Source organism: Sander vitreus, chromosome 12, assembly GCF_031162955.1.
Source record: "Sander vitreus isolate 19-12246 chromosome 12, sanVit1, whole genome shotgun sequence".
NCBI lineage: Eukaryota > Metazoa > Chordata > Actinopteri > Perciformes > Percidae > Sander > Sander vitreus.
In genome coordinates, this window is record NC_135866.1 from 20,464,788 (window position 1) to 20,492,333 (window position 27,546).

General features: G+C 44.4%; 1 protein-coding gene across 1 annotated transcript in view; it reads right to left on the reverse strand.

The window, feature by feature from the left end:
* LOC144526804 (TSC22 domain family protein 2-like) overlaps nt 1-27,530 on the reverse strand; it is a 31,083-nt gene extending 3,553 nt beyond the window's left edge. The window contains exon 1 of the mRNA XM_078264466.1: nt 25,033-27,530. Coding sequence (XP_078120592.1) covers nt 25,033-26,834 — 1,802 coding nt within the window. The 5' untranslated portion in view covers nt 26,835-27,530. The remainder of the gene's footprint in view (nt 1-25,032) is intronic.
* Between the last annotated feature and the right edge of the window lie 16 nt (nt 27,531-27,546).

Below are 27,546 nucleotides of genomic sequence, written 5' to 3' on the forward strand. Positions count from 1 at the left end.
ATTTACTTTAGCCGGCTAAAGTAAAATTGCATCGGTGAATTATTCTATAAAATAAATGAAGAAAAATTATTTAGAAATGAAACAATTTCTTTGAGTACATTAACATTTTATCAATCAACTTTTTTCACCATGGGATCCAAATTGCTGTGAGACAAATGTTACAGAAACTTATTTTCACTTAGTTTGTCAAAACTACTAAACTCATAATTACAGTGGTGATGGATCAAATCAGTTCAAATAGAATACAGCCAGAGTTATTCCAGCGCAGTCTATAGCCAGCAGTTTGTGGTGCTAATAAGGGATGCTAATTTATATATTTTTATATATATATAAAAATATATAAAAAAGAGCTTAAAACGCAACTTACTGAGAAATAGATGCAACAAACAAACTAACGTCTGCTGCTCTCGTCCACCGCGCTGTTTTACACAACTAGCCTTCAGCATGCTACTCTGCAAATAGCGATGTTTTACCAACAAGCTAAAACGAGAGCTGTCGGTTTGCAGTCTAACCGTTTATTAGTTTGCTACTAATCTTTGGAAACTTAGCTGCTGCCGGAGACAAACCAGCTCCTCCCCCCAGCATGGCCACTTAATATGCACGTGAATAACGTCATCATGCCGGTGATGTCTGCATTCTTTCTCCTCACTCAGTATTAGCCTTCTTAAAATGTGTCCCCCAGAACATCCATCCATCCATCCATCTTCATCCGCTTATCCGGGGTCGGGTCGCGGGGGTAGCAGCTCCAGCAGGGGACCCCAAACTTCCCTTTCCCGGGCCACATTAACCAGCTCCGACTGGGGGATCCCGAGGCGTTCCCAGGCCAGGTTAGAGATATAATCCCTCCACCTAGTCCTGGGTCTCCCCCGAGGACTCCTCCCAGCTGGACGTGCCTGGAACACCTCCCTAGGGAGGCGCCCAGGGGGCATCCTTACCAGATGCCCGAACCACCTCAACTGGCTCCTTTCGACGTAAAGGAGCAGCGGCTCTACTCCGAGCTCCTCACGGATAACTGAGCTTCTCACCCTATCTCTAAGGGAGACGCCAGCTACCCTCCTGAGGAAACCCATTTCGCCCGCTTGTACCCTGGATCTTGTTCTTTCGGTCATGACCCAGCTTTCATGACCATAGGTGAGGGTAGGAACAAAAACTGACCGGTAGATTGAGAGCTTTGCCTTCTGGCTCAGCTCTCTTTTCGTCTAACGGTGCGATAAATTGAATGTAATACCGCACCTGCTGTGCCGATTCTCCGACCAATCTCCCGCTCCATTGTCCCCTCACTCGCGAACAAGACCCCAAGGTACTTGAACTCCTTCACTTGGGGTAAGGACTCATTCCCTACCTGGAGAAGGCACTCCATCGGTTTCCTGCTGAGAACCATGGCCTCCGATTTAGAGGTGCTGATCCTCATCCCAGCCGCTTCACACTCGGCTGCGAACCCGATCCAGTGAGTGCTGAAGGTCACAGGCCGATGATGTCATCAGGACCACATCATCTGCAAAAAAGCAGCGACGAGATCCCCAGCCCACCGAACTGCAACCCCTCTCCACCCCGACTACGCCTCGATATCCTGTCCATAAATACTACAAACAGGATTGGTGACAAAGCGCAGCCCTGGCGGAGGCCAACTCTCACCTGAAACAAGTCCGACTTACTGCCGAGAACCCGGACACAGCTCTCGCTTTGGTCGTACAGAGATTGGATGGCCCTGAGAAGGGACCCCCCTCACCCCGTACTCCCGCAGCACCTCCCATAGTATCTCCCGGGGCACCTGGTCATACGCCTTCTCCAGATCCACAAAACACATGTAGACTGGTTGGGCATACTCCCAGGCTCCCTCCAGGATCCTTGCGAGAGTAAAGATCTGGTCCGTTGTTCCACGACCAGGACGGAATCCGCATTGTTCCTCTTCAACCTGAGATTCGACTATCGACCGAACCTTCCTTTCCAGCAACTTGGAGTAGACTTTACCGGGGAGGATGAGAAGTGTGATACCCCTGTAATTGGCACACACCCTCTGGTCCCCCTTTTTAAAAAGGGGAACCACCACCCCGGTCTGCCACTCCTTAGGCACCGTCCCAGACTTCCACGCAATGTTGAAGAGGCGTGTCAACCAAGACAACCCCTCCACACCCAGAGCTTTAAGCATTTCTGGACGGATCTCATCAATTCCTGGGGCTTTGCCACTGTGGAGTTGTTTAACTACCTCAGCAACCTCCACCAGGGAAATTGATGCCAATCCCCCCCCATCCTCCAGCTCTGCCTCTACCATAGAGGGCGTATTAGTCGGATTTAGGAGTTCCTCAAAGTGCTCCTTCCACCGCCCTATTACCTCCTCAGTTGAGGTCAACAGCGTCCCATCCTTACTGTAAACAGCTTGGATGGTTCTCCGCTTCCCCATCCTGAGGTGGCGAACGGTTTTCCAGAAGTACCTTGGTGCCGACCGAAAGTCCTTCTCCATGTCTTCTCCAAACTTCTCCCACACACGCTGCTTTGCCTCTTTCACGGCAGAGGCTGCAGCCCTTCGGGCCCTTCGGTACCTTGCAACTGCCTCCGGAGTCGTCTGGGATAACATATCCCGGAAAGACTCCTTCTTCAGTCGGACGGCTTCCCTGACCACCGGTGTCCACCACGGTGTTCGTGGGTTACCGCCCCTTGAGGCACCTAAGACCCTAAGACCACAGCTCCTCACCGCAGCTTCAGCAATGGAAACTTTGAACATTGTCCACTCGGGTTCAATGTCCCCAGCCTCCACAGGGATGCACGAAAAGCTCCGCCGGAGGTGTGAGTTGAAAGTCTGTCGGACAGGGGCCTCCTCCAGACGTTCCCAATTTACCCCCACTACCCGTTTGGGCTTACCAGGTCTGTCCAGAGTCTTCCCCCACCCCCTGACCCAACTCACCACCAGATGGTGATCGGTTGACAGCTCCGCCCCTCTCTTCACCCGAGTGTCCAAAACATACGGCCTCAGATCAGATGAAACGATTATAAAATCGATCATTGACCTTTGGCCTAGGGTGCTCTGGTACCAAGTACACTTATGAGCATCCCTATGTTCGAACATGGTGTTCGTTATAGACAATCCATGACTAGCACAGAAGTCCAACAACAAACAACCACTCTGGTTTAGATCAGGGAGGCCGTTCCTTCCAATCACACCTCTCCATGTGTCTCCATCATTACCCACGTGTGCGTTGAAGTGCAGAACTATGGAGTCCCCGACTGGAGCCCCACGCAGGACTCCACTCAAGGTCTCCAAGAAGGCCGAATACTCCGAACTCTTGTTCGGTGCATATGCACAAACAACAGTCAGAGTTTCCCCCCCCACAACCCGCAGGCGTAGGGAGGCGACCCTCTCGTCCACCGGGTTAAACTCCAACGTAGCGGCGCTCAGCCGGGGGCTTGTGAGTATCCCCACACCCGCCCGGCACCTCACACCCTGGGCAACTCCGGAGAAGAAAAGAGTCCAACCCCTATCCAGGAGTATGGTTCCAGAACCGAGACTGTGCGTAGAGGTAAGCCCCACCAGATCTAACCGGTAGCGCTCCACCTCCCGCACAAGTTCCGGCTCCTTCCCCCACAGAGAGGTGACATTCCACGTCCCCAGAGCCAGCCTCTGCTGCCCGGGTCTGGTCCGTCGAGGCCCCTGACCTTCACTGCCACCCATGTGGCAGCGCACCCGACCCCAGCGGTTCCTCCCACAGGTGGTGGGCCCATGGGATGGAGAGATGTCCGCCACGTAGCTTTTTCGGGCTGTGCCCGGCCGGGCTCCGTGGCAAACCCGGCCACCAGACGCTCGCTGACGAGCCCTCCATCTGGGCCTGGCTCCAGACGGGGGCCCCGGGCTTCCTCCGGGCAGGGTCACTTCATCCCTTCCTCGATGTTTCATAGGATTTTTGAACCATTCTTTGTCTGGCCCCTCACCTGAGACCACTTTGCCTTGGGAGACCCTACCAGGAGCACAAAGCTCCAGACAACACAGCCCTCAGGTTCATAGGGACACACAAACCTCTCCACCACGATAAGGTGATGGTTCCCAGAGAAGGTCCCCCAGAACAGTGTAGTTGAATAGCCCTGCTGTAAGCTTTGTACAGTCACATTTACCTGGGCTTAGTGAACAGCTCTTTTGCATATCCAGTGCAAAGAGCCAGAGGCAAGAAGGGGAAGGGGGTGAAAAATATTAACTTTTGGGCCACCAAAAATGTACTTGGAATTTGGCAATAAAAATTTTTGCTTTTTCAAAAAAAAACCTTGTTTCCTTTTTTTTAGTACACAGCAATAATAAATATTTACTATTGCTGTTTACTAAGTATTTCTTATCCGATTACTCGATGGAATAATCGGTAGAACTCGATTACTAAAATAATCGATAGCTGCAGCCCTAGTTAACAGTTAACTATCAACATCCCTAGTATTAATGTTAAGCAGCCGTAGTGTACCACAGTCCCCATTTTAGTTTGGTGCCTTAGCTTTTTGCTAATTAGCGCATAGCACTAAACATACGTGTATATGGCTGAGGCTGATGAGAATGCCATTATTTTTGCAGTTATTTGTTCATAAACCAAAAGACACATTACAAATTTGACCCACTGGTGGAGCTAGAGTAGAAGTCAGAGGATCAGGAAAATAAAGGAAATCAATATTTTGGGAACCCTGAACATACAAAATTTTAAGTCAATCCATCCAATAAATGTGGAGATGTTTCACTGGATCAGGGGATCCCCAAATACATTAGGATTCATCCACTGGAGACCATGAATAGCTTAACCAAATGATCAGCCAACATTAAATCCTAACAGATTACATCCATATTGATACTAGGGCTGTCAAACGATTACATTTTCGTAATCACGATTAATCGTTGAATTTCTATAGTTAATCGCGGTTAATCGCATCTGTTATCACATGATTAAAATTCTATTATTTTGCATTTCAGAACTGTTTTTAAGTACATATTAACAATGGAAAGCAATTCTTACCAGTGTATCTTGATTGGGAATCAACTAAATGTAAAGAAAATGACTTTATGAACTTGATTTTAAGATTTGTATTTGTTTATTATTTATTTAATCTAGTCACACATTTGAATCTAGAGTCAATATTAGGGTTGGGTATTGTTTGGTTTGGATACCGGTGCTAAAGCAGTACTTTTAAAACGGTACCGGTGCCTTAACGGTGCCAGAACCGATACTTTTTAAGAAAGTAAAAAAAAAGAAGGGTACTAAACAGTTGCCGACATTAAAGAATGGCTTGTTTATTGCTAAGGCCATATCGTCAAAATTAAATGTTTAATAATAATGTAATCACTATAACAAAACTTATTTCACTAGTAAATAGCTGTTGAATGACAAAAACAACCACTAGATGGGAAAAGGGCATTTAACAACAACTTTGAATGCACCACTAGGCTGTAAATTACCAGTTAGAAAGATATGTTTCTAGAAACACTGATTAAATAGTTTCTCCACCGGAGGGCACTGACAAGCTTATTTTTCTGTCTGTAAAATGTCTCACTAAGTGCATATCTTGGATAAAACTCTTTTTCCATCTAAACTATCTAATCTAAATAAAAATGTTTGATACAAATAATAAATATCAGCAGATATACCAATATTTAGATTTTTTAACTGAAATATTGATCGGCCTAATGATTTATTGGCCTTATAGACTAACATCACTCAGGCCCTAATAAGAATCCTAAATGTTGTTTTACGTCAGCAACAAAGGGTGATGAAAAAGACTTTCACCAAGTGGTAGGAAGATGTCTGCAAGTAGGTTGACTATAGACTCCTCCTGAGGACACAATGTTCTGTTCCTCCACACCATCCAATTTATGTATGTGATGCCAGAGGAAGCACTCAGTAGATTGCCATCAGTGGGCTGTACCGGGGAAGGAATGTTCCCATACCTCTGCTACTATGAAACACTGTCACTCACACTCCGTTTTTCACTACTGCCTTTGATCTAACAGATAAGACAATGTCTTACATGAGCAACATGCAGGTAAATCAGACAATGAACATGTGTTGAATACACGTCACTCTGCCTATACACAGACACACACACACCAATGACTTCAAGAAATAAGTTCCAAACAATGCACATTTCAGCAGTCAGTACTCACTGATTAGTTTCTATTTCTCTCCCTTATAGACCATGTTATGTGACCCCTGCGAGTAGTTACATAACCATTTTTTTTTTTTTTTTTTTTTATAAATGCATCAACCTCAGCCTCACCCTGTACCAAATGTGTTTCATTTAGGCTCGTGCCCAGAGGAATATCTCACTCTGTAAAGTACAGAACCCGGATAGACTCTCTGGGCTACACCCTTGTTGCTTCACCAGTGGCTTCAGAAAGAACAGACAATAGCATGCTTTATCATTAACAGAATCACACTCTGTAGCAGTACAACACATTGTATACAACATATATTCAGTACAGATACAGCCCATTATTACTGTTCTGAAATCTTTCAAACTAGTTTTTAAGGTTGATTCACAAACCTAATCTATTTTTTTTTATAACTCCTTTTTTGACATCCAACCAAGCACAAGAAATAAGAGATGGGAATTCAGTTTGTACGATGCTGTAAGTTTACAACATAGGAAAAGGATATTTAAAGATGCATTTTGGCAGTGCTGTTTTAATAAAAAATGCAGTAAGACTGATCTCCCCCCCCCAATTGCTACAGCATTTAAACAAACCTGTCCATTTTTTACTTATTTACTTGTGCTAAGAACTATAATTATAAGTTATGATAAAGAAATCTGAATTGTTGTCATGGTCTATTGCGTGAAAGAGTGCACATTGTGAGTGAATGAAGTACAGTGTATCAAGAATTACAACACCACAGTTTATATGTAACCTGAATATTTGGCTGAGCAGTTAAAGATCAAGAGGAACTGTCGTACCAACGATCCACATTCAGATGTCGGGGCTATTCAGCATTGACTGTCTGGGGACTGATGGGGAAAATTAAGAAATGAGTGCAGTTGTTAAGATGTTGTAAAGGCAGTTTTGGAGACACAAATTCTAAGAAGATTCACACTAAAGTGTTTCTGGATGTTGACAACAAAGGGCTCCCTGGATTATAGGAGAAACAGACCAAAGTTGCGATTTTGTGGGAAAAAAAGTAATCTGGGGAGGAAAATTTGGGCCCAAACCTCATGTGACAGCTCACTTGGGTGTCTTGCATCTGGACAGATGGAGAGGCATATTGTGCAATTGTCATCTAGGGCTTTTCATTATAGATTAATCTGCTGATTTAAAAAAACAAAAAACAAAATCAATTTATTAATCGTCTGGTCTACATCAGAAAATATTTAAAAACGGCCGTTACAATTTCCCAGAATGTAATTTGATGTATTCAAATAGCTTTGTCCAACCAAAACTCTCATTTCAGCTCTTTTGTCATCTCAGCTCGACAGTGATGTTTCATATAGTTCCTTGTCCTAATGACAGTGAATTACCTCACTGCCATTAAAGCACGGGGTATGAAGCATTTCTCCAGCTGGCTTCAGCGGAGGCAATAACGAGATGGACTGACAGCACTGAGATCAAAACAGGGAATAATAAGAGAGGAAAACCCAAACACCCATGTGTACGGTCAGTGGAACATGTGACGGGCTAGTGGTGGGTTTGTAACTATGGAGACTGGGAAACATCAACAACACAATAATACTTCCTAATGTGTGAGATGGACTTTCATAAAGCCCACAGTGAAGTAGTTCTGCTTCCTGGAGTCAACGTGGGTAAAGAGGAGTTTATTAAGTCATGATGGTTTGGGTGGCTACTCTTTACTTCAATAGTTACGTTGAAGCAAGCAGGAATAACTTCCAATAACAACCGGCACTGGGGGCCGATTTTGGAAACCACAACATGAGTGAGGGTGTCTGGTTAAAGCACTGCTCCTGACACACATGATCTTGTTTAAGCCTCTAGATCTCTTGTCAAAGCCAAGAACTTGTTTGAGCGGCCTGCTTAAAAACAAAACATGTCAAAAGGCAAAGTAAAGCCACCTCTCCTGTTTTTCCAGCGTTACAATGCACACAGTAAACAGAATGCTAATAAGGGTTTGAACTTACACAGATAATGCAACCAGCGTCTCTATAAACTTCACCTTCTACATTAACAGGACTGACATTTATAAGCTCAGAGTAGAGTTTGGTGTTCCTCATACAATGTTACCTGTAAAATAGGAATGCCAATAAAAAGTCCATTAGCAGCAGAAAAGGTTACACTCACACAGAGTGTGGGGAAGTGGAGCAGTGAGGGTGTATAACTCATCTGAACATTGAATAGTTGTCATTCCTTGCCTCAGGCAGAACTGCTGGCATATTCAAGAGTAGTGGGCTTCCTTCAGCAACACAGTGAAGACAAAGCTAAGTCTGTTTTACTCGCCCTGAGACATGACAAGACAAGTTCAGAGTTTAAGAGGCGAGGCCTGATCATACGCCCAAGGACAAGTGCACAAGTCAATAGTTACCTAAACACATGTGACACATAAATGCCTCTAATTTTAAAGCTTAAATTCTGGTCTTTATTCATCTCTAGACCTTCTTTTTCTATCCCATTTGTGGCTTTGTAATGTACAGGGCCAGCTGACAGTAAAATCAGCACCAAAAGTATAAAGAGCATGTCTTTTCCACACTCATATCAGATGTGCATATTATTTACTTTCATTTTATCCGAGACCTGACAACATCCACCATTTATGACACATATTACACAGCTGTGCATGAAGCGGGGCATCGGCAGTCAGCCAGCAGAGACTAAACGAGGAAGTGCTGAAGCAACAACTAGGCAAGCATCATCGGGCATGACTCGGGCCAAATTACAGAGTGAGAAATAGATAAGATTGTCTTATGGAGGTTTTATTTTTTTTTAAGTTTACACTTTTGTACCCAGGCTATTGACACAAACGCAATTCTATAAGGACTCAAATGATGAGATTAGATAAGATTGTGGTCAGAAGCGAGCATGATGGAAAAGATAAGAAAACTAAAGCAAAAATAGGTACACACATCAATCAACATGCCAACATGCTCATAATGACAATGCTAACAGTCATGTTTAGCAGGCATGATGTTGAGAATGTTTACCATCTTACTTTAGCATATGTGCGTGCTAACATTTGCTAATTAACTCTCAACACAAAATGCATGAGAACATTGTTAGTTTTGCAGGAATTTGATCATAAACCAAAGTATTGGAGAAATTGAGCTGATGATGGTGCAAGATAAAAAGTTTGGGATCACTAAGGTTCAGTGCTTGGACCCCTTAATATCAGCACATATACAGTATGTACATTTTGCTAAAAGTTCAAATTGTTAAATGGGCAAAAAAAAAAAGTAAAGCCAAGATTGATTGAGGAAAGAAAAAATACAGAGACAGAACAGAATGATATACTACACAATGTCCTCTGCCAGAACCATGTGCCAAGTGAGCCACGAGGATGCCCAACACAATCTTACGCAATGCTTCTTGCATATTTCTACTTTGCAATTGGTAAGGCTTTAAATACATAGTATAGATGAGACAGAAAGATTTCCCTGTAAACAAACACGAGTATAAATGTGTATGTTTGTATGTCATATTCTCAGCATTGCAGGAGCGGTGCTTTTATATAGTGACCATGTGGTCAGTGTGTTCTTTTGCCAAAATGTTGCCTATATTTTATTACATTCTCGCTTTCACAACCTCGTCTATGACTTCATCTGGTTGCCTGAATAAAATAGAATGATTAAAGCTTGATTTATACTTCTGCGTACAATCTACGCCGAACCTACGCCAGACCCTACACCATAGCCTGACGTGCACCTCTCGAAAAATGTAACTACACGTCGCAGTGACGTACGTCGCTTGGCCGTGGCTTGGTAGCATTGCATTTCCCCCTACTCATTTCCTGGTTCTCCTTCTCCATAAACATGAAATCAAGGTGAGGGTTAACTTTTCCTGCTACAGATGTCCCACCTTGGTCAGAAAGCACAGAGGAGACACTTTGTTTCTCTCACTATGACTCTAAAGTCACTACTCGCGCCGAAGCTAATCGCAGTCACTTTCTCCCTCGTTCTATCACCCACTCCCCACACACACGCTGGCTCGAAGCTCAAGTATAAACATCAGGCCATGTAGGCTACGGCGAAAGCTCTGCGTGGAGCCTCCGCGGAACCATAAATCAAGATTACGGGTCAATACCAAAGACCATTGCAAAGATCTACCAAACACAGTCTCAAACAAAGCCGTAGTTACCTCCATGGAAACAAAAGCAGCCTTTGGCAGAACAGCAACACTCAAAAAAAGAAAGAAAGAAATGAAGCATGGGGCTCATAACAATCCCACTATTTTGCTGTCTTCTGTTGAGAGTGGAAATCACCTTAAACTGAGCAAATGGAGCTCAAATCAAAAGTAAAACATATCGACTCTTCAAGTAATATCTGAGTTTAGATAATGCCATTACAATGTTGATTTACCAGTTTGCATCTATAAACAAAGGCAGTTGAGGCAGCAAATGGACTGCAATTGTTTCGTGTGTGCGTGTGTGTGTGTGTGTGTGTTTTCACTGTTCCTCTGTGACTGGTGATGGTGTGTCAGCGCTATATTTCTCTAAAAACAGTTTCATTTCCTGTCACTCAGATATGGTTTCAAATGCTTCCCTTTTCATTTTTCTAAAAGGCATCATATAAATGTTGAAGGCACTCTACGGTGACAGGGTAACAGTTTCTGTATGTCACCCAGTGTCTGTATGAACACCAGGCCACAGTCCACATACTACAGTGTCATTTATCAATTCAGTAGCTCAATGATGAATATAAAATGTAACTGTGATTAAGTCATTTGACAGAAACCGTGACACGGTGAAGTGCCAGGCCGTACTCAGGGTTAGGGTTAGCTAAGCCCTGTGTTACAGATAGCTTGCGCACACTTTTGAAGTTAAAGATGATAATAATATAGTGATGCAGTGAGTCTCTAATACTGCGAGCAATCAGTCAGGTGATCAAATAACAGTAAACAAACCATTTTAAAATGTCTATTAGACTGCAGCGCTACTTTATTCTTTAACTTTATTCATCTCGTCTGTAGTTAAAGAGCCTAAAGTTGATATTGCAATGGATAGTTAGGAAGGATATTTTGGATATCTTCTGGGTACGTCCAAATAACTGATTCAATAATTGGGTTTAGAGCTGAAATGATAAATTACGAGAAAATGAATCTGCAACTATTTGACAATCAATTGACTGCTTAAAGCATTAATCAATCAAAATCTCCACCCAGTCTCTGGTGCCGTTTCCTATTTAATACCCCCAACGATACTGTTTACGAGGCCAATATTGATTCAGATATTTGAGGGTTTAAAATATCCGATATAACAATGTATTGGCTAATGGGATTTTTTATCTAAATAACAAAAAAATAAAATTATATATACATAACAAACAATCTTAATACTCAGATTTGTTTTGGGTTTTTGTAAGAATTGTGACGAAGATGTAAACTGGATGGCAGGCTCAAATGTTCTATCTGCCAATGGCTGGTAAACTCAAAAAGGTTCACCAGCCAAAATATTTTATCAACAGACCATAAAACGAAGATCAAAACAGACACAAACAAACATACAGGTCCTATTTGCCAAATAACTGCTGCAAACGCTGGCGCTTATTGTAGCAGCGTTGCTGTCATAAAAGAGCAAATTTCTCCTAACCCCCTTATTTGTGAAGTGCCACTTCTCTCTAAATTTTCTTTTAACCTTCCACCGTGCTCTGCATTTTTTTTACTTTTAGATTGATCTGTTCTGGCAACGTGCTGCCACATACTTGCAGACTCTCTTTGCAGTTAGAGCAAAATTTCTCCTGTGTGGTACCAGTAGTACTGGTCATCGAGCCAGGTAGCTAGCTAGATAAAGTGAGCGTAACTGTAGCGACGGTAGACAGGGAGGGTCAATCAAAGATGCGATACAATTATTGATGGCCATACGTTGCATGCCACCACTAGTGTGCAGAGTTGATGCAAAACAAAACAGGGTCAATAAACTTATGTGTTGCAGTGATGAGAGTTTGTAGTGAAGTAGGCCTATTTCAGCAGCCCACCAATGGCGGCTGACCTCATTTATTTTATTTGCCAACTTATATTTTTACATACATTTGGCGAGTGGCGGTGCTAATTTTGGACCCCGCTGAGTGTGACATGTTACTGTTGAAAAATCAACTTGTCAGTGCAACACTGGATGCCAATAACATATACACCCATACATTCAATTATCGGCCTGAGCAATTTATTATTTTTTACTTTATCTTTTAACTAAATCTGACTAAATGATTAATCGCTTGAGAAAATAGATCAATTAAAAGGTCCAACATGTAATATATTTACTGTAATTAATCCAAAAAGTACCCCAATGCGTCATCAGATATTAATGAAACATGCTAAGTTGAAATTCTATCTTTTCTGACAATAATGCTAATGCCAGTATTTTCTCCTTTTGAAATTTCCGTTCCGTGACGGAATTTCTGTTTGTGTTTTGGCCTGTGTGTTGCTTTCAACTGCCCAGTTTGATAGCCAGGCTGGGTTGCCAGATATACCTGTAAACACGTAAACCCAGCACGCTACAGCTGTAACGTTAGTACAGCCATGAAAGCAGCAAACAAACTAACAGGATCAACGGAGATGGATTCTACCCGACCTAAAAAAAAACTGCATGTTTCTAACAGTTGCGTGACCAGAGACAAAGCTAACAAACCCAGGGTAAATATTGGAGATGTATTTGAAAGATGGAGACAGCTTAAAGTCCAAAAGGACGCCGAGTTGGCTAATTTCCTCCTGAACAGCTAAGCATTAGCTTCAGGCTAATTTATCACAACTACAAGGGACGGGCATTTTATGTCATTTCAACATTCGTGTAGCTACTCACATTGAATTATATAGCTAGAGTACCCGAGTTGGTTACCTTCAAAAACAATTGAGACACAGCCAGTAAAGTGATCCCGACTGGTCCTGGCTAACACCACCATGCTAACCCTGCTAACTGTCAATGTTACCGGAGGACCAGGCAAGTGGGCCACGGCTGTTTACAACATGTAGCCTGTTCAGCGGCAGTAGCCGACAAAAGGTGAGTTATTTGAAGTCAAGAGAGGGGGGCTGTAAATCGGGAAGCAATTGCTGCCGTAATTCTAAGCCAATAAAGTGTGTTCCGTCGGGTGGAGAGGATGGCATGGTATTGGTATTTTTAGCGGTTCCTACAATAATTCTAAGCCGAGGAAGTGTGTCTGTCTGGCGTGTGGAGAGGACAGCGGGGTTGTGGGGTTTTTAGCGGTTCCTTCTGTAATTCTAAGCCGAAAAGTGTGTCTGTCAGTTGGGTACAGAGCTCCGCGTGAGCACAGACTTTTATGACAGCATCTAACGTTAGCTACTCCGCTGTGCTGTGGAGTAATGTCTGGCTATGTGAGACAAGCATCTAGCAACATTGTTGCGGATGCTGCGGTCTCACGGTAGGGTTCCACACAGCGAAATTTCGCTTTGCTCTCATTGAGGTTGAATGGAGACGAAATTCGCCCTGATTGGGCGAGATGAGAGCTAATTGCCGAGGGGAGCGAAACAAAGTTGACGAAAGTTTAACTTTATTCAAATGAGGACCACTCGAGAACCAATCAGGTCCGCGTGTTTGTGTTTGGAGGCGGGAGTTACAAAAAAGTCTGACCAAGATGGCGGAGGTTATCAGCACTGTATCATGAAAATTTGTATGTGATTAAAATGTTTCTACATGAACATTGGTACTTGTATCAACACAAATTGTGATTTATATGGCACACAAACTTAGTCAGGGCACATACACCACTAAATAGACCACTGTATATGTTAGTTTAAACACTCAAACTTTTCAGCTAGCCGACAGGCTAATCGCTAGCATGTTCGGACATTGGATTTCATTGTAAGCCTAGCCAGGCAGCTAGGCTACTTGTGCATTTGTTTAAATGCATGTTTTGTTGGCGAACATTGACGCTTGTATCAACACAGATTTCACAAGCTACAATAGCAACGATAGCTTGCTAGCAAACTGCTAGCTACCTAGCTTCAACCCTATCTGCTAGCTGCCTAGCAGCCGCTGTTCTGTTCATAGACTGTATAGGTCTGTCGTGTTGTTTTCGCAACCACGCCCCTGAGGCAATATTTCACTGGTCGAAATTTGCTTGGTGTTTCGCTGTGTGGAACCCTACCGTCAGCCTGGCAACCTCCATGAACTTTGGATCTGGGGAGGAGGGGGCGCGGAAGACCACTCTCTCCAGTATTTTGAATTTGTACTGCGGTAACTATTTTAAACACTTGCTGTCAGTATTACATATTGCACCTTTAATGATCAAAATAATCATTTGTTGCAGCCATAATTCAGTTTAACTTGTATAAAATCTGTTTAGCCGTGGCCACATGTATTGCTTACCCAATTGGATTCCATTCTATTGTTTGTCTCTGCACCCCAAAATCTTAGCAATTATGCTGGTACGCAAGACAATAGAGATGGTGGCCAAACTCGTGGAAATCACACCCAGGCAATAAACTAACCAGAATGTTTCAGTGACACAGACAATATACGTATACCGTTACAGACAGAGTGTCAAAGAAAGCACCAGAGACAGAAGTTAGGAGAGAAATTAGAGAAAGATAGAGATGTTGATGAGAAGTCTATTGGCCAATCCTGTGCTTGCTGCCAGGCTTTGTTTCCAAAACTCAGTCCATGCACGTGGAGAAAGCAAAGCTTACTGCTACTGAACACTGCAAACATGTTGTCACACTCTTGCAGGCATGTCCAGTCTAGTCCAGTATAGTACTGTACCTATCACTGTGGGTCTTTGAGTCCCTTAATCTGCTGCAAGACTGGAAGGCCTGGTAGAACGCCTTGGAGGGGTTCCTGTGCTAACCACATTCAGGCAAAGAGAGAAGAGACAGGGAAGAGTTGAAACAGTGAAAGTAGACTAAAGTTCTGATTCCTAGAAATGTTTTCTTACGTAGCTTCATTCCCCCCAGAAAACTCCTTTGCTCGTACCGGGCAGTTAACTTGGCTAGGGAAAAGGCTCTTACTGTAGTTCTTAATAAAACATATGGGACATTTGGTCAGAGTAAAGCAAAGGGGCTGGGGAAAGGCAGTCTTGACCTAAACGCAGGAATGCATGTTCAAAGGTGCGGACAGCTTCATAAACTGTCAGGGCCTCCATCAGGGCCTTTTTTCTACAGTATGTTGGTCCCCATTCATGCTAAGGTTGTTTTCTTTTCACAACTGAATCAGCCATTACCTCTGGTTTTCAGCTGGAAATCTAAATCCTTCTCAGTTGTTAACTGCGTGTTGAGAAATTACTAGTTAGTCTTGAGCTGACAAAAAGAAAAGCTGACTTTTCATGTTATGGAATTTAGCTCTAACATTACCTCCTATGTTCCTGGCAATTAGCTACGAGTACACTGTGTTCTATGCCAAGGGATGTATATTCGGGAAGGGGAAAGGAAATCCCCACTCTGACCCCTACACACACACACACACACACACACACACACACACACACAATCGTGCGCGCACACACCTCCTTTAATCTACTCCAGGCTTGTGCCTTTCAAAACTAACTGCTTCTCTACAAGACACACACAGATGATTTACAGCATGTGTGAATATTATAGCAGCCAAGGCTCTTTTCCTAGAAATCCTTGGCACAAACTCTCTTTGTCACATTACCTCATGACTAAACACTCTCACAAACCCCCCACCTCCATGCCTCTGCTTAATTTTACTTTGCGGGCAGCAGCCCTAGAAAATCCTCCAGACGCACGTTGCACACGTGTGGCAAGCACACACCTCCACAGAAAACCTCTCCTAAGCTTAAACTAAAACTCCTGAGCTAAAACTCAGACCTCTGTGCCAGCCAGCTATCGGCTGAAATCATTGAGGTCAGATGACTGAGTCCAGCAATCTCTTCTTGAATGAGCCGGAGGAGTCATCATTCATTGTTTTCAAGTAGCAAGCACTCAGCTCTCAATGGCTCCCTTTGTAACTCTAAAATCTAACATGTCAATATCCATTTATTAAAGCCCCTTTGTAAACCAACTAGTCAAAATGTTCAGAGTGTGTTCAAAGTGCTGTCTCCCCCATTTACCCAGAGTAGGGGGTTTGAGGAGGACAGAAAGACAAGGGAGTGATCTTCCAGATATGTACACATGGAGCAAAATCTTCTTTTCTTTTTCTAAACCTCTCTCTCAAAGCACAAAAGCTAACGTGACACAAAAACTATGCTTGCACTTGCTCAGGCCTTGCCCAATACTGCCCCAAAGTAAATGTATGACCTGCCAGCAGACTAAAATAACCTTTTGGGTGCATTTTTGCTGGTTGATGTAACAGCTCTAGCTGGAGCATGACACATGGTTTTTCTTTCAATGTGCAAACCACTGGCCACATCAAAGGTTAAGTTACACGGTGTTGTACCTCTTTATAACCTGGACAACTCATTAAGCACAAGAGAACCCACAGTAGCCTTGTTGTACTTAAAAGTGCAAGAGGGGAGAGGGGAAAGGAGGAGGATGGGGAGAGCATGAGGTAAGTACACAGAAAACAAGTGTTATAGTAGTCTTACTTCCGATTCAACGTGTTGTGGAGGTGTCATGCATTGGCTCCACCGAAGAAAAGAACCGGTGATGCAACTTAGGCTGCTTATGTTTTCTCTGATGTTTCCAGTGCCAGTGGAGTAGATCCGTGGTTCCCAACCTTTTTTCCTTGGCGCCCCCCCCTACTTATGTCTAAGAAAAGCTGACTCTCCCCCCCCCCCCCTTTTTTTTTATTTTTTGATACAGCGCAGTTATCAGCACTTTTACGTTTCTACGCCATGTTTCATTCAAATAGTGAAAATAGGAAAAACGAGGATGATAGCAGCTAGCAGCTGACCTGATGACAGCAAGGGCCACAGGTTAAGAAGTCCTGGAGGTTTGGCCTACTAAGTAGCCTGCCTACAATTTTACGAACAAAAATATATAGTTTTTATACAGACTTTTGTATACATTATATATTCTAGTGTATTATCATAATTTGTTGTTGTATGTGCAAATATTTTTTTTTTACCTCAACCTCAAACCAGATAAAGACTTGCGCACCCCCTGTGATCTTTGCTGCACCCCTGAGGGGTCCCCGGACCCCAGGTTGGGAACCACTGGAGTAGATGATAGTGAGCTACCAAGGGCAATTCTCGTGCTAGCCCTCCCATTCTACTTTATTCCACCAAGTGATTGTTTTAGTGTGGCCATAGTGTGTTACGGCATAGCAAAGAGGGCTGAGGGCTAACTAATCACCCTTTCACACCGAGGGCTCAACCAGGCTTGTGTTTAATAGAGGAGACACACCAAGCCGATAATCGGCCATCGGACCGTCTGGCGAGGTCAGTGACCCGAGTCTGTTCGGTGTGTCCCGTGCCGTCGTCCGTCCGAGGAGCCGTCGGCCTTCATTTGGGCCGACCCGACATGTTCAGTCGGGAGACAGGGCAGTCGGGACTCGCCCGGAAATGGCAAGCGGATGAGCCGCTCAAAATCTGACAAAAATCTTTTAAAATGGACCTTTGTCAATCTGAAATGAAGACAGATTCAGAAACTGCATGGCCTGTTTCTCACTTAAAATGTTTTCAGAAACACGTTTTGGTGAACTATTTTAGTACAACATGAGATCGTATTCTGAACAAGCCGCCATGACAGTCTGGCTGTGAATTTCCAGAGAAAAAAGAACCAAGTGACACGTTCGTCCAATCAGCTGTCGGTTTTCATTTTCTGGGAAACAATCGGACTGTTAATGGAAACAATACAGAGCAGCGCCGCCTGCTGCTATGGAGACGTATTATGTTTTCACGCGCAGAGCGTACGCTCAAGTCGGCGTCTCTTCGGTGTGTTCTGAGGCACTTTTTGGACCTCGGGGACCCGACTGATCAGTCCCGACTGCCTTTTCTGCCGACGGTCGGCCGTCTTTTTGGTGTGTCAGCACCTTAAAATGGGTTAACCTGCGTTGACCGACTCAGCTTTGCGACCCTGGTCGAGAGCTGGGTCAGACACGGGTCGATTTCAATGTGAATGGCACACGACCAGGGTCGCTAAGTACGGGACCAGTTATCTGTTGGTTGCAAATTGGTGCGCACAGTCGTGATGCAATTGTCCCAGGCTGCCCTAGCTTATGTTTTCAGTTAAATTGGAGGTGAACAACATGAATATGTGGCAAGACTTCGAGGTGTGGGAGCTCCTGGCAGTCCGCGATGAGGAAGAAATTAAGCGGCAGATGACCAAGCGGGGAGGGACAGCATAGCGTATGCTACCATTACAAGGCTAACGTTCTCGCTAATCCGGTCCGCACTCCTCCAGCTCTGGAGAGGCAGGCGAATTAATGGCATTGCCAGGAATTAACGTTACATGTAATATGCGCCGTGATATCATGCTGCTTAGGCTGCAGGAGAGGTTTGCCCCAGTGTGAACACGAAAAAAAAACCAGCAGGCTTCTGGTGAAAAGTTGAGACAGACTTAACTTTTGGAGAAACGCAACCCAGTGTCACGCTGCGGTGGCCAATCACGTAAACAGCGATCAAATTGTCAGTCGGTTTTGAGGCGGTGTATTCCCGTACAGTTAACGGGAAACATCATTGCCTTTATCGCTGCCACAAGAAAGTTTTAAAACACAAAACACAAGCACTGAACTGCCCAGGAGGTTGTGTAACATCTGAATGTTATGCCAAACAACAAAGCACAGTCGATCTGTCTCGTCCGTCGTTTTTCTTTCTCTCTTTCTCCATGACGCTGCCTTCAAGTGCGGTCAGAAATGTTGCCATCTATAAACAGTCTGACGGAAAACAGTAACTGGGAAATAAAAAGTCTACTTGTGCTACATTGGGGGATTAAAGAACACAACCAGACGACACACAAATGGGCCGTTTCAGTGACACTCCCACACAACCCTGCAGCAAATCGCCGGATTGCTTTTTTGGTCTGAATGTGCCCTAACTGGTAGCCAGAGGAGTGAAAAGGGGGAGGTTAAAATATGGTGTTGAAAGCTCTCACTGTTGGTGCTCATAAGGCTTCAGGTTCTCCATCCATCCATCCATCCATCCATCTACCACAGACCAAAAGTAGGTCAAAACTATTTAGATTCCAGCTGCCCTACGGGAGTTTCTTTCAGCTAGTTTTGGGTTGAATACGAGGGAGATAGAGTACAGGGAGGACCCAGAGCCATTGTATAATTACAGCATGGCCAGAGAACATTGGGAGCTTGGATGCTAACATCCTACTAGCATAGTTAGTCAGAGAACACACAGGAACGTTATCCCATGACGACTGCAGGAACCTAGTTCAACTTTTTGATCCTGGACCCTAGTTCCCCAAAAAAGTCCCTTCTTCCAGGGTACTTATGAGTGTAAGAAACTGGTCACATAAGCTGCTTTATTGTGTACAGAGTGCAGTCAGGCTACATGCATTGATGCCAACTTCCAAAACTAAAAAAACTAGAGAGATAAGAAGAGAAACTGTGAGCAGGACAGGAAGTGAGAGACATTAAACTGAAACTTAAAGCTTATTTGCTAAGGGGAACTGCACCAATTTTACATATCAAAGTGTGTTGGGAGGTACTACTTCATATGTAAAAAGTTGTATAAAGCCTTTTGTGGATCCAGAGGGAGCTGCGTGAAATCTGATGAATTCCCTTAAGTGATGTCACTCGAGGTCCTACATTTTAAAGTAGATATTTACAAGAAAATAACAGTACCAGACAGTAACCTCTAAGTTATTTCAGAAACAGTTAATTGGTTGATCAAATGAGGAATCTGAAGATATGAATTTGTAACGACAGTAAAATAGTGTTTAATAAATAACTATAAATAAGTAATTAAAAATGAATATACCATGAAAATAATTATTACGCCCAGCAGCTGAAAAGTGAGTCTTGGTAATCCAAGTCACTTATGTACCACTTTCCCAAAAACAAGATAACAAGCATATTCTGAGCTAAGCTTATCTGCAGCACAGTACAGCACATCCCCAGTTAAACAAGCCATTAAAACCTTGGACTGAGTTGGTGACGTTCTTCTGCCTGTCAGAACAATGGAGAGCCTCCATACCTGGGGTGGGGTGGGGGTGATGACTGAAGCAAAGCCTACATACAGACTAGTAGTGATACAATCTTTCTTTTTGAAAACAGCTCCAAGGCTGAGAGAAGGAACAACTTGACTTGTGTACACAGAAACATATAGAATACACAGTCAGTTCATGTCAGGAGCAGAAGATTAATTATTACATTATTGCTAAATGCACTCAGTTGCCACTTTATTGGGTCTAATACAACAGTTCTGCAACAAATCCTGTTCTGTTTTTGTTAAAACTGTTTTAAAGAGATGTTTTTTTATGTACTTTGTGGCCATTTACGGGGCTGTAGTTTGCGAAGCTGTTGAATTGTACTGCATTATACTGAGAAGTAGCAGGCCAAAGATGTCAAATAAAAAATGTGTGTAGTTCTACCTCTGTGAGGCACTCTGGATAAAATGTGCCCACCAAATGTCATATGATATGACCAGAGAGCCCCAGTGCGGAAGCAGGAGAGAGCTAAGGAATATTAAATGAATAGAAGGTGGAGAGCAGTGTGAGGGACTCTGACTGAAAACAGGATACAGCAGTAAACCAGAGGTCACAGAGGGGAGGGAAAGACCCTGTGGTACATGTTGTCTCTCTGTGTCACTCTCTAACTACACCCACACTTCCACCATGACTAAAAATGAGTTAGCTGTTAATGTCAATGGTGAATTTGTCCAAAAGGGCCTCAATTCCTCAGTGAGTGGCCCCTACCTCCATGGATACTTGTGCATACATACACAAGCGCACACTGAGTCAACCCATCCCCTTTTACAGACACACCCCTCTCCCACCCACACAGACAGTCTCTCAATTCATGTTGGCAGTAACTGCTCTACTACATCCCTCCCCTCTACTACCTCCTAGTCTAAGTCTAATTTTACATAAGCTCCCATTACGCGTGGACAATAAACCATACCTCCCCAGCATGAGTTCAATTACACACAGACTACAGAGGCAATAGGCTGCATTTGTACAGATGATCCCGCAAAACAGAAGCAACCCCTCTGCGAGTGCAATAAACAAATTATGACAGTCCACCAGTGTTATTTTACACCTTCAGTTGTAGACGCCATCTGGGAAACATTATGCTGAGCCAATCATATTCTAAGTATGATGACAACATCTTAAATCTGCAGTCTATATATCTACTGTTTTGCTTTAATTACTTGCAGGGGAAACTACAGGGTGGAGGAAGATAGGGACAAACATTAGGGCCGACCAAATGGTCAAGAGATGTTTTTCCAAGTTGTGCAAGCTGTGGAAAGTCTACAACATGCAGTAAAAACTGTGTGCACGGGGTGGCCTCTAGCTCACCCAGTAAGAGCGTTGCAGCGGGCCGGGTTCGAATCCGACCTGCGGCCCTTTGCTACGTGTCATCCCCCATCTCTCGCTCCCCCTTTCATGACTATCCACTGTCACTATAATGAAAGGGAAAAGCCCCCCAAAAAAAATCTTAAAAAAAAAAAAACTGTGTGCATATACATCTCATATCTTTCTGTGTTGCGCAGATTATGATATTAGCTTCTGCAGTAGTCCATTTGAGGAGAAATTGGAAGTGCTATTGTTGTGTGGTGTGCGGGGCAGTAAGAGACAAAATAAACAGTGGAGTGGAAATGTATAAATTAAGCAAGAGGGAAAAAAAGCAGGGGGAGGGAGGCGTGGGGGTGTATCAAGCATAGCTAAAATGCCTGGTGAAGTGTGGCACAACAAGTTTCACTCTGCAGCTTCCTCCACCTCTTTTGAACATACCACAGTTGCTGCTGCAAATGAATGTCATTCAGCACTTCATCTGTACATGAACAACTGCCATGCCATGTCTGTCAGTCAATCAGTGGGGAGGTAGATGCAAAGCATCAATCGCACTGATGCTGCACACCAGTGGTAAAACACAAACAAACTAGCTTGGCTCCGAGTGACTGGTTCAACATGCCCACAGATATTACAGGGGGGAGTGTTTGTGGGTTTAACCACGTCCAAAGGCCCTAAACAGAATATACAGTATTTTAGCACACACTGCATTTCAAAAGAAGAGGGCCACAACGTGACAACAAGCAAAGTTGGTTGACACTCCCCACTGTCAGGTCGCTTATCGGCAGAATAGGGGCACAGTGGAAAGACTACTGCTCAATGTCTGATAGGGCTTAGCTGTCGTAAGAGGCTCCTGCTCTTATCAGCCTGGGAGCTGTGTCCTCTCACAGGCAATACATAGGTACACCAAAAACACACTGTCTGTGATAGCACAACAGGCATAGAAGATTATCTAAAGAATATCTTGCCCATTTACAAATCAACCAAGAGATCATGAGGATTTAAAAAAGTTTTAATTAACGTACTCTCCCATAGTCTAAACCAACTTTCTAACTGTGAGGCAGGAGAGTTGAAGGGTGGGCGGGGAGGGAGAGACATGAGGCAAAGATACTGTGTGAGGTGAAAGACACAGCTGCTCGTGTTCTACAAACAACAGGTTTTTAGTCACTGTATTTTAATCTGAACACACAGACATGACACACTTATTTTTAGATTCAGTATGACTTAAACTTGATATGATTATCTCCCATGAGCCTTCGCAAAAAATGTCCACAAATCGGTTTAAAATTAGAGAAAAAAAGATGCTCATATATCTCCAGAACTCGCCTGAAAATCATCACGTTTTTAATTTCTCTTTGGCGTCAAAACGTTATCCAGTGATAGTTGTCTGTACATCCAGGGGTACATTGCAAACAGGACCTGCTAATAGCTAATGCAACATACGTTCATTGGTGCCAATTTGGCAAAATGTAAAGAAATACAGGCTAAAAGAAAAAAAGCTCAAGTTGCTGTTAAGTGGTCGCTTACTGAATCCATGCCAACTTGATAATCTCTCGAAGACAAACAAAGAATAACAATAGGAGTAACAAAATCCATTAATCCATTGTGTAAAGCCACCTAACAATTGAGGTTTGGTTGGTTCGATGACACAGAAAAGAAAAGAAAGTTGTGATCAGATGGATAAGTGTAAACTTCCCCTAAGTGCACGGCGTACTCAAAACACTAACTTCAAAACAATGTTTAGGAAATTGTCCGCCCATGTGAAGAAGAAAACAGTGCCAGTGTTCTGCATTCTGCATACCCTGTCTGGTCTGCATTCTGATATATCTGTACGACTGTAAATGGAAACCACAGAGATTTCAGGCACTTTATAATTTTGCGCTCATGTGTGGCATCTACAACAAATGTAACGAAGCGCTAAAACTCAGGAATTAAGAGAAAGATTACTTTTGGAAAGTGTAATAACTCGTAAAAAAATAACTCATAAAAAGAATGCCACATGTACACAAATGTAGTCATATTTTGCAACTGACTATGTGACATACTAACTTAATTATCCCATAAGAGTAATACCACATTTCAATTCTTCAACCTCTCTACCATTATATTAGCCATTATATGCGGTGGGTTATATTTATCTGTATGAATTTTTAGATTCAGTGTGACATACGCAATTGTCTGTGCAACCTAAAGGATCATTCAGCAACATAATATCTACAGTACAAAGCTAAAACAGTGATTTTAGCTAACACTGTAAAATCCCCTGTAAACACATTCCCAAGGAGAGCCCGATGGGGTTGTGAGTGGAAACCATGATATCATAAACGTGGAAACACAAAATCAAACAAACATACTTTACTATGTTTGTATTAGACATGTATTAGTCTTTCCGGAGCAGTAACTAATTAAAGGTCCCATGGCATGAAAATTTCACTTTATGAGGTTTTTTAAAATAAATATGAGTTCCCCCAGCCTGCCTATACTCCCCCAGCCTGCCTATACTCCCCCAGCCTGCCTATACTCCCCCAGTGGCTAGAAATGACGATAGGTGTAAACCGAGCCCTGGGTATCCTGCTCTGCCTTCTCCGATCTGGAATCTCCTCCTTATGAGGTAATAAGGAGGAAGGTTAACTCCCCTTCCTCTGCTTTGCCCGCCCAGAGAATTTGGCCCGCCCATGAGAAAGAGAGAGACATCATTGTTTGCAAACAAGCAACATCCCCCCCCTCCACCTTGCCCCCCCTCTCTATCCTCCTCAATAGCATTTAAAGTTACAGACCAAGTAAAGAAATGGCACATCCTAAGGAAAGCTCATTGTGGGACTGGCTCTAGTGGCTGTAATTCTGCACAAAGGCTGAATTTCGGGAAAGAGACTTCAGATACAGTATTAGGGGACCACTAAGGCCTATATAAAAGCATCCAAAAAGCAGCATGTCATAGGACCTTTAAAAGGTTAGTCATGCAGCACATTTAGCAAGTGGCCAGGAGTAGCCTGAGGCTAATAGAAACTCTCTACACAGTGACAACGGGCAATACATTTTTGATGTTTGCAGCCAAGGCCATCACCTCAGACATTGTCCTGGAGGGTGATAGCTAAAGTGGGAGGGAAAAGGAGGTTGGAGACATTAGACCTGCAACAAAATGCTTCCACACAAACACACACAAATGCACAGTGCACACCCTTACACACAATGAATCACAGTATTACATGAGTCATGTGTATGTTTAACAAGTTGTTGCCTGTGCATTGGAAGCCATGGATGTTCACCTCAAGTGTGCTATACTCTACTTACTTCTTTAGGCCCTAATGAGAAACATTAAATTTCCTTCCTGTGTGCCACTTCTCTTTTTCTTCTATGCATTCCCCTCCCTCTATACCTCCTTAAAACAAAAAGGGGGAAACCCTGTAATCATCTGACAAACTAAATGACCAACACTAAAACACTCCTTTGCTATGGCTTTCAACCTTCTTATGATCAAACAAAGCCTGTCTTACTGTACACTGAAATAGGCACAGTTAGGCCTTACAATATCTGGGTGATTGTGCAAATTGTGTGTATTATGGATAAAGCTCAACAGGGATGAGGATTTTCTATAAGAGCTACAGTACCTGTCCATATCCCCGTCATCAGGTATGTGGATTCCAAACAGGCTGTTGACAGTTGGAGTGGCGAGCTGCAGGCTCTCAGGCATGAGGGACTTCCCTGGTTCCTTCCCAGAGACAACAGGAGACTGTGCATTGACGAGACCCTCTGACTTCCCTCCAACACCACCCTCTGCATGTCCAAATCTAGTTGCTGGGAGGCCCTGCACCCCCAAAGCCACTAGAGTCCTGCTGTGGGGTATCTGACCTGGAGGCAAACTGGAGGTTGTTACATTTGGCATGGCTGCACTGGAGGCACTGGGCACAGCAGTGTGCACAGTGGTGCTCACTGCGATGGCAGGCACATTTTGTACACCGGAGGATGTAGAGTGTAGGCCGTGGGGTTGAGGCTGTCCAGTGGCTGTATACTGACTCACAGCCTGCTGATGCAAAGCAGATCCACCAACCAGTATGGAGCCTCCGCCACCTCCCATTCCTCCTGTCTGCTGCTGCAAGAGGCCTGGAGCTGGCTGTCCGGTAGGTACAGACCCTCCTCCTGCTCCTGCAACATCTCCAACCTGACTTGGCACAGAAGCCCCTCCAGAGGCTGGAGGCAAGACCGAAGTGTGTCCTTGTCCCACAGGCTGTGGCCCTGCTGAGAGGCTGGACACTGGAAGGGACTGGCCAGTGGATATCCCTGGCTGCATGGAAGTGGGCTGTTGCTGCTGATAGTACTCTGTCTGGTTCTGTAGCAATCCAGAAGACACGCTGGTCAGCTGGTGGCCTATAGGAACCTGCTGTTGCTGCTGCAGGGGAGGGTAAGCGATGGGCTGAGCTGAAAGAGGCATGATGGGGGACTTCTGTATGTGGACAACAGATTGAGGCAGGCCGTTTTGTCCGAGAGGCAGCACGCTCTGGGGAGCAGAAGGCTGGAGACCTCCCACTGTTGGCTTGCTGCTGGAGAAAGCACTCTGTGTGGCGCTGTAGTTTGGATGGTGGATCTGTTGCTGCTGCTGCGGTGGCATCTCCACCAAATGCATGCGGGATGAAGAGAGAGAAGCATCCGCCACAGAGCCCAAGCCCTGACTTGAGTGTGTTGCCGGGGCAACCACAGATCCTCCTGTATGCCCAAGCCCACTGTCTCTGTCTGCAGCAGGGTCCAGTGTTGTTGCACTGGCATGCCTAATGCTATCTCCAGTTCTACTAACAGCAGAGCCCTCAGAGTCTTTCTCATAAAACTCCGTACACGTCCACCTGCCTCTTCGAAAAGGTTCTCCAGTACCATGATCGAGTTTAATGACCCTGAAGCGTGAAGTGCAACTCACCGTGGAGGTGGCAGGAGGAGGAGCTGAACTGGTCACTGCAGCAGGTTGGGATGTGTTTACTGGACCGCTGGCTGCTGGAGCAGGCTGTTGCTGCATTGCCCCAGGCTGAGTGATGAGGGATACACCAGTTGTAGCGCCGTGCCCCGGAGGCTGCTGACCACCTTGAGTTGAGCCCGACACTCCCACCTTTCGAAACTCCCCCATGATATTGCCTGACATGGCAGACAACTGACCGGCTTGAGGTATGTGTGATGGTGCCATAACACTGGTTGCCTCTGGCTCTCCAACATTATTCAGGGCTTCTTCGGATGAACTAATGTCACATGCAGGCTCGTACTCAGCCCGTGACATGTCGTATATCTCTGACGACACATCTTCAGTCCGTGACTCGTCTGGGTCGTCCAGACTCTCCGTGTCGTCGGCGGCACCTATAGCCGCCACCTGGGCCTGAGTCACACTTGTGATCTGAAAACAGCTCTTTTTCTTGGCCGGCATTTTCGACATATTGACAGCGTGATTCCAAGTCCCGTGTGGCTATGTTTATCCTCCGTCAGAAAGAGACGAGCTGGTTGCAGCTTCTTAAAGCTTAGATCATACTAAACAGGACGATTACATATATTTTACTTAGCCTAGCTAACTGTAATCAAGATGAATATACGCCATCCCTCTTCCTCTCTCGATCTCCTGTTGCGTTTCATGAGCTCATAACGCAACGCCACACTTCGTGTCGTCTTGTCCAGCAATGCGGCTTTAGATACCAGCAGCAGCCTGTAGGATGATTGATTCCGAGCTTTCTGTCAGTCCGGACCGGCCTGCTAATGTCGCGGTTGTGCAGTTGCCAAACGGCCGTTGTCGCAGAGTGTGCTGCCCAGCTGCAGGACCTACTTTAGGCTGAGGAGGGCCCACAGCCCTCCACTCACCGAGCTAGCTAGCAAGTCAAGCCAACTGGCTGCTGCACACTCCCCCTACGTTGGAACAAGTATGCAAGACATCTTCCTGAAAGCAGTCCTTTGTATCCACTCACCACACCAGCTTAAAGTCATTCGGGGCCGACACTTACTTTGAAGCTAACGGCGGTCGAGAGAGGAAATGCTCTTAATTGTTTACGCTTTAACACAAATGAGAATCTAAACAGCGTCTACAGTTACCTCCCTCACTCAGTTACTCTTGACAAGATGGCTATGTTGTATCCAACCGCGCTGCATCGTGGGTAGGT